Below are 8514 nucleotides of genomic sequence, written 5' to 3' on the forward strand. Positions count from 1 at the left end.
TGTGAGAGCCTGTAGCTCGGAGCAGGGACACAAAAGTGTGGGAGGGAGGTGCTGCTGCGGCCAAGCCTCCCACCCTGCTTGAAGCACACCACAGCCAGGAGGGATGATGGGGAAGAACAAAGGACAGGCTGCAGCCCACTGCTCATGCTAACTCGGGAAGGCACCCAGGAAAATCCTCAGCCTCAGGACAGAGGAGTGCCTGAGACCTGGCTTTAACCCCTGGGCTGCACAGCAGCACCTGAGCTCCTGTCACAGAGAAGCTCTGGCAGGCACAGAGAGACAAAGCCCAGCACGGTCCCCAGGCACCTGCAGACTGGCAGGGGCCTAAACAAGACAAACACCAGATTGATGACTTTGGAAATTAGGCTTTTTATGCACTTTTTTTCCAACTGCAGTTCTAAGAATACCTGTCAGTGACTCGAACAAGGGACTTCACACAGGAAATGAGACCTCTTTATTTCAGCTGACTTGCTTGGTTCCTGTAGAGGGCAGCGGGAAGGCCCAGCCTCTCACTGGAATGGTCACAGAACAGCCTCTGGGGCTGGCCAGCACAACTGAAGGAGCAGCTGGTCCTTGCTTTGACCCAAGTCACACCAGGCTGCCACTACTCTGCACACAATTTCCTCTCTCTAATTTAGCACAGAACCCACTGCTTGACTCTCCCACATCATCTGAAAAATACACAGACCTGCTTTAGCCACGTTAGAGATTATTTGATAGGACAGCTGTCAATTACTTAACAGTTGAGGACAACATCAGACACTCCTATAACTCCATTTGAAACTACAAAAAGAACATAAATTCATATAAAATACAACAGATTAGACAAAACTTTTCTTTTTTTTTTTTCCTTATTGATTTGTTTTCCAAGGGGGAAAAAAACAAAACAAAAACCAAAACAAAAACAAACAAACAAACAAACAAAAGACTCTGGTATGAACTGAATCTGCTGTGGTGTGGAAGATGACTACAAAATAAGTTACCAGGAGCAATGCCTGCCTTGCTGAGCGCGGGCGGGTGGCCTCTTCCAAACCCTCTGCGGGATTATTGCACTCCGGGGCTGCGCGGCGCGGGGCGGCCCAGCGCTGAGGCGCCTCTCACCGAGCCTCCTCTGCCGGCAGGCGCGGCGTGGCTGCAGGAGGAGCATCCAGCCTGCACCAACAGCGAGCTGTCTTCAGTGCAGGCCTTCATGGGCCTGAGCCACGCGGCCTCAGCGGACCACCACTCGATGCCTGCGGGCACACACAGAAGCACAGAATGGGCAGGGTTGGAAGGGACCTCAAGGATCAGAGAATCATCACAGAATGGGCAGGGTTGGAAGGGACCTCAAGGATCAGAGCATCATCGCAGAATGGGCAGGGTTGGAAGGGACCTCAAGGATCAGAGAATCATCACAGAATGGGCAGGGTTGGAAGGGACCTCAAGGATCAGAGAATCATCACAGAATGGGCAGGGTTGGAAGGGACCTCAAGGATCAGAGAATCATCACAGAATGGGCAGGGTTGGAAGGGACCTCAAGGATCAGAGCATCATCGCAGAATGGGCAGGGTTGGAAGGGACCTCAAGGATCAGAGAATCATCACAGAATGGGCTGGGTTGGAAGTGACCTCAAGGATCAGAGAATCATCACAGAATGGTCAGGGTTGGAAGGGACTTCAAGCATCATAGAATCACCACAGAATGGGCTGGGTTGGAAGTGACCTCAAGGATCATAGAATCATCAGAGGTTGCCTAGGGTGGTTGTGGATGCCCTCTCCCTAGAGGTGTTCAAGGCCAGGTTGGATGAGGCCTTGCGCGACCTGCTCAAGTGGGAAGTGTCCCTGCCTATGCTGGGGGGCTGGAACTGGATGAGCTCTGAGGTCCCTTCCAACCTAAACCACTCTATGATTCTATGACTTAGTGTCACTGCAGCAGATTCTCCAGTAAAACCCTTTTAAGTGGGCACAAGCACAACTACAAAGTTCCATCTGCAACACATTGTCCTTCATGCCCAGGCCAACAGCCTGGTGACCAGAAGAGGACTTACAGGAAGTTTTGGCGCTGCCAGGCGGGGCTATGACCGATGGTGAGGCATTGACTCCATGTGCACGTTGAGCTTCATTTCGTTATCCAGGATTTGTACAAGCTGCTGCATGGAAGGGAGGTGGCCAGACTCCAGCTTAGACCACACTGGAACATCTGCCAGAGATGAGAAAAGCTCCACTACACTGACGGTCAGAAAACACACAAGGCTGGTTTAAACATAAGGGTTTAACAGATTGAGGAGCTATGCCAAGCTGGCACTGGTTTATACCAAGGACAATATCTGCATCAACAATGCTCCAAGCCTCTGGTTACGCTAAAACTCAGCCCAAACTGGAGAATGGTCTCATGCTTCCTTCCATTCAGGAGTAAGTTACACAGACCTGAGGCATCACCATGTCCAGAAAGTCTGAAAACAAGTGAGTAGCAGAAGGGCACACTGAGGTGTTAAACCACTGCTGTACCTCTGACACTCATGGGTTTCCTCAGTCTTCATCTCGCTCTGCCCAGCTCCTAAGCTTGAGCCTCAGAAGTTCTGCTTGCCAAGAGCAGGCACAGAAGGTTCTACTCCATGTGCCTGCAGCCACTGTCCCCCCCAAGAAAGGCAAAGAGCAGCACAGCCCATGAACACTTCAGGGTGAACACAGCATTCACTGCTGATGGTGACAAAGATTCCCCCAGATCTCCCTCACTGCTACGGCACTGCACAAACCCACAGTGTCAAATATAGTGGTGGTCACTACACAAAACAAGGGCCAGACTGGAGCCATCTTGTCCCCAAACACGACCCAAACCTCACAGAGGCCCAGACAAGATTTGTCACCCCTGGGAAAGCTCTGCTGCCAGTGACCTGGGATTCAGCCCTAGGAGTGCATGGAGTTTGACTGAGTCGATGCAAGCTACTCTCTGAAAGGTTCTGCAGCACATGACCTAGAGATTACTACACTGAAACATGCCTCCTGCAACTGCAATCACAGAGATGACAGAGCTCAGAGCTAGACTACGGACTTGGACCCAGAGCTTGAGAGCTTCAGTGCTCCATCAAGCTAAGCTCATCTTTAGAACTCTAACATTATTTGAAAGCAGAAGCTCCATGGGCTCCAAACCTGGAAAATCAGCATTGCTGTTCACTGGTACTGGAAAATCAGGGACAGCAACAGACTCTCTGGGATTCCCAGGCTAAACCACACCAGGAAACAGGACAGGGAAAGCACCTAATTAACTGCAGAATGCCTTCCCTGGCTGATCACATCTCACCTAATACATGCCACAGGCAAAGCAAGCATGTAGCACAGATACTCTAGGCAACTTGAGCACTCCTCTACTACACCACACAGCTACTCTAAACCCAAGGAGCTGACAGCTCTATAAACTGCTATGATTTCATCATTTATTAGGAGAGGTCACACTGAAGCTTCAGAACAGGCAGAGGGCAGTTGTCACAGACCATCCCACTCTAGCACACAGCAGATGCCATCCCTCCAGCCCGGTGCAGCAGCTCTCCCACCCCAGCTGTACACTCCCCAAGGCATGCAGTGCCCAGCTCACCATTCAGAGTGATTTCGAAGGCGCCCGTGGACATGCACTGGTTCTCAATCATGTTGCTCAGGAAGAAGACCATCATGCAAGCATACACCTGGGACAGAACAGAGAACCCAGTTCAGCCAGCTCAGTCACTGCTGATTTTACACACTCTGAAGCACTGGAAGTGTACAGGTGCCTTTGCCTTCTCCTCTGCAGCCCTCCAACTGCAGACACCTTCCTATTCTGAAGAGGACTGTGCACATCATCTTCACCAGGCAGGTATCAAACCACCAAGTACATCATCCTGACTCACACCAAGCTCATCTGGCTGCTTTCCTTCCCAAAACAGTGCCAGCTGATCAGCCCATCTGCATGCAGACAGGGCTACAACAGCATATGGAGGACAAGGAACACAACTGCTCCTGCCTACTGCCTGTCATTGTCAGAGCAACACCTCAAAGACAGATGCAAACAGCTGAACAAGAGAAACTGGCCTTGCTCACAACAGCTGTTGACCCTCTAGCATATCTTCAGGACAATCATCTGGAACATCCTGTGTGTTGGTGTCTCAGGATCAAACGGTGCAGCCTCCAGCCATGCAGAAGCAGCACCCCCTCCATCACCAGAACCTTCACACTGCTCTTTTCAGGCACAGGGCTAAGTTCACAAAGGTCAGTTACTGGATACTTGACAGCTCAGCATGGTTGTGTACCCCATCACAGGCCACAGACAGCACAGCCAGCCTGGCTCAGCTCCAGTTGGGCCATGTCATTCGAGAGGATCTATCACAGCTTCTGTGTGTGCAAACTGAGCAGTGACAGAGACACCACACCAAGGAGCTCAATTTGAGGCTCTGTGCATCCCTAAGATACCTACAAGTAAACAAACTTACAGATTGCTTTTGCTGAGTGGAATAAATCTAGAACAAGGCTACTGTAAGTCAGAGTACAACAACATTATCTGTCAGCAACCCCAGCACTGACTCATGGGGCTACTCCTCCCACAAGGCACAATCTGTCATTCTCTGCAAAAACACCCACAAAATTTCAGCTTCATTTTTCTAACCCCCACCTAACTGCAGGCCTCCTCTAGGAAAACTCTGCTGAAAGCAACAACTGCATTCAGCTATGAGACCTCAGAAAAGGGCAGCTGTAATTCTACAACAATATCCCTGGAAACTATGCTTAAGCCCTAAGCAATAAAATCCCCCTTCCTCATCTTTGTCAGCAACATTAACCTCAACTGTGCCTCTGCAGCATCATCAGCTTGGAAAGAAATGCTGAGAACCAGATCTGGGTCTGTCAAAACATGAAGCACTGCTGTTAAGAATAATTACACTGCTGCAAAATTCTCAACATGTTCAGTTAGAGAAGCCCAAAGGTTCTGCCGAGGCTGCAGCCTGTGGAAGTCAGGTTAGCAACACTGGTGAGCTACCCCTAGAGCCCTCTGATGAAGTCATTCCAAAGCTGCTTTTTCAAAAGAAAAGAACAAAGAAAGCTGGTTACCTTATTTTCTTGGCCCCACTGCCAGATGCTTGGAGCTTGCATGCCAAAGAAAGCAAACGGGTCCTTGCCGACGATGATTAAGCCTATTAATACTAGTTTGAAGACAGACAGGAAGGATGCTATGTGCCTGTCAAGGGACAACACAGAGAAGGGACTCAGGAGCTTAGAAGGCTCAGCTACTACTTCACCACAACACAGCTGCAATTCATACAGGCACACAACTGTTTTGGTTGGAAAAGACCTCTAAGATCGAGTCCAACCACTGGCCTCATCAGAAGAGCTTTGCCATTGTACAATTCAGTCTTTCAGAGGAAATACAAAACTCATTTCAAGTAAGTTTACTGTAGAACAGAAAAAAACAAACCCAAGCAAGCAGTGCAGGCTAATAGGAGTGGCCAGCCCCAGGAGGACACTGCTCACAAATTTACTTCCTTTCCCTAAGCAGATCTCAAACAGTCATTGAGTTTCAATCTTTATGTGCATAAACTGGATCAATTCAAGAGATGTTTAGGTACTGGAACGTGTCCAGAGAAGGGCAACAAAGCCAGTGAGGGGCCTGGAGCACAGCCCTGTGAGGAGAGGATGAGGGAGCTGGGGGTGTGCAGCCCAGAGGAAGCTCAGGGCAGACCTCACCGCTCTCTACAGCTACCTGAAGAGAGGTTGTAGCCAGATGGGGTTGGGCTTTTCTCCCAGGCAACCAGCTACAGAACAAGGGGACACAGTCTCAAGTTGCGCCAGGGCAGGTCTAGGCTGGATGTTAGGAGGAAGTTGTTGGCAGAGAGAGTGATTGGCATTGGAATGGGCTGCCCAGGGAGGTGGTGGAGTCCCCAACATTGGAGGTGTTCAAGAAAAGCCTGGATGAGGCACTTAGTGCCATGGTCTGGTTGACTGGCCAGGGCTGGGTGCTAGGTTGGACTGGATGAGCTTGGAGCTCTCTTCCAACCTGCTTGATTCTCTGATTCTATGCACGCAGTTCCTTCAATAAATTGCTCTGTATTATAGACAGGTTCAATTGAAAGTCACAAGCACTACTGCCTCATAAAGCATGCTCCCAGCAGAGAGAAAACCTTATGGCTTTCTGCAAGAATTAAACTTACAGCCAGAGAGCAAATTGACACTGAAGGTAATTCCATCCCATTGCATCCCTACCACTGCAATTATTACAGTAATTAGGTCAAGAAGTGGTTCAGAAGCCATCACAGTAACTGCATCACCCTCTAGCACGTACACAAGGGTATAAGTAACAGAAATAACACCTTTTTTGCTTTGTCTTTTCCAAACTTTCCCTGTGCTCCCCCTCAGACTGCCACCAAAGATATCATAGAATCAACCAGGTTGGAAGAGAGAGGTTGTGGAGTCTCCTCCTCTGGAGACTTTCAAGGCCTGTCTGGATGTGTTCCTCTGTGACCTGAGCTAGATTGTATGGTTCTGCTCTTGCAGGGAGTTGGACTCACATAGGATCACAGGATGTTAGAGGTTGGAAGGGACCCACAGAGATCATCTGAGTCCAACCTCCCTACCAGAGCAAGACAATGATCTCTTTAGGTCCCTTCCAGCCCCTAACATCCTGTGAACAGGCCTTATCACAGAGATCTTCAGATGGCAGCATCCACATGGAAAACTAAGGTGGCTGTCTGGCAGCAGTTAATTGAGCTTGCGTGGAACCATAACGAAAAAGAACAAAGAAAGCACCTTAAAACGTTCATTGTCAGTGTTACTAAATGTAAGCACACAGATCCACCACCTGCCGTGCTGGCCCCACACGCTGGCACAGGCAGCCATTCGCTTACCTATAGATAGGTTGAGGAAGGTAGTTCTCCCCTTCGATCCGGATGTCTGGGTACCGCTGGCTGATGACCCGCATGTACTCCTCAAACACCCGCCTGTAGCCTCAGGAGACACTGAACACAAAACAGGGTGGTGACAGGGCTGCTGCCATGCACCCTGATGTCGCCGCCGAGCTGCACCACCACTACCTGCACCACCCTGTCCAAAATGCAACTTCATGCCAAAGAACAAAACCGATGTGCTGCTAAGTTATGCATCAAATCTCCAGCTGCCGGTGAGGCACTTGGTGCTGCACCAACTGGGCTGCACGTACAAGCACAGACACCGCGGTTTGGAGCAGAATACTATTTGCTTACCCCCCTAGAAAGCTCTTAGGTCAAAAAGTCACAACCACAAAACCACACAGAACTGTCAAGGTTGGAGAGGACCTCAAGGATCATCCAGTTTCAATCCCCCTGCCATGGGCAGGGACACCTCACACTACACCAGGTTGCTCAGAGCCTCATACAGCCTGGCCTTAAAAACTTCCAAGGATGGCAGCTTAAGTGTCACTCTGCTTTGAGTCCAAAGTAAAAGGTTCCACACAAGACCGGTTTAAGTCCTCAGAGTTAAGTTAGCTCCTCCTAGACCTCCCCAGGGACACTGTTCAGTTGCTTCTCTACGAGGATGAGCAGATCGACCGCATGAGTTAAACGTGACAGTGCTGCGCTTCGGCTCAGGGCTGCACCACCTCTGTAACAACCCCAAGAGAAGCTGCCCACCGAGCTCGCTTTTGCGGCGCTCCACACACGCGCAGGACACAACCTGAGCCGGCCTCTGCCCCGGGGAGCGCCGCGACCGTTCCCCCGGAGGAGCAAGGGCTGAGGCCCGGCCCCTCTCCTCGGGGCACTGCGCAAACACGCTGACGGCCGCTGAAAGCCGCTCCTGTTTCCGCGGCTCGGCTCCGTGCGCTGCTGAAGTGCCCCAACCCCTCCAGCTCCCGCGGATTTTGCTCTGAGCAACTGGCACCATCCCTGAGTCTGAGAATGATGCCAGGGGGTTCGATCTCCCTCGCTGCCAGCAGCGGCCGTTAACCTCCCTCCCACCCCCGCCAAGCCTTCACTGCGGGCTCTGCTCAAACACCACTTCCCCCTAAAGGCGACCCTGTCACCCCCACGCCGCATCTCACACCAAAGCAGCCTGAGCAGAGCGACTTCGCCGCGGCTGCCATGCTTCCAGTGCTTTCCCCACCACTGCCCGGAGAGCAGCACATCCCGCCCCGGCCCCGCCATGCTGCTTCCGCCTCTCGCTCCCCGCCCGCGGCGCCAGCCCGGCGCAGGCCGCATCCTAGCCGGGCCCGGCCGGCGGCGGTGCCGCGGCAGCCCCACGGGCGCTCCCGACGGCCGCGGTCCCAGCGGCCGCACCGCCAAGGGGACGCCGAGGGACAGGCGCGGGCCCGGCCGGCGCCGCCATCTTGGAGCGCCTCACCAGATCTGGAACTTGAGGAGCGGCCCGGTGGCGTAGGCCATGCGCAGCTTCTTGGCCGGCAGCCCGCCCTGCTCCGCCGAGCCTCCCGGCGCGGCCGCCAGCGCCGCCAGCAGCAGCAGCAGCAGCCGCAGCCCCGCTCCCGCCGCCCGCATCTCGCCCGCGCCGCCGCCGCCTCGCCTCGCCCCGCCCGCGGCCGCCGCGCCAAGGT

General features: G+C 52.5%; 1 protein-coding gene across 1 annotated transcript; it reads right to left on the reverse strand.

Moving 5' to 3' along the window:
* Positions 1-349: 349 nt before the first annotated feature.
* On the reverse strand, positions 350-8475 carry SELENOT (selenoprotein T). Its single transcript, XM_064165089.1, has 6 exons — positions 8307-8475; positions 6842-6952; positions 5052-5178; positions 3571-3658; positions 2027-2178; positions 350-1232 (listed from the first exon to the last, which is right to left on the reverse strand). Exons 1-5 carry the CDS (start codon positions 8456-8458, stop codon positions 2054-2056), a joined length of 603 nt encoding a protein of 200 aa, XP_064021159.1. The 5' UTR covers positions 8459-8475; the 3' UTR covers positions 350-1232; positions 2027-2053.
* Positions 8476-8514: the final 39 nt, after the last annotated feature.

Source organism: Pogoniulus pusillus, chromosome 26 (genome assembly GCF_015220805.1).
Source record: "Pogoniulus pusillus isolate bPogPus1 chromosome 26, bPogPus1.pri, whole genome shotgun sequence".
Lineage (NCBI taxonomy): Eukaryota > Metazoa > Chordata > Aves > Piciformes > Lybiidae > Pogoniulus > Pogoniulus pusillus.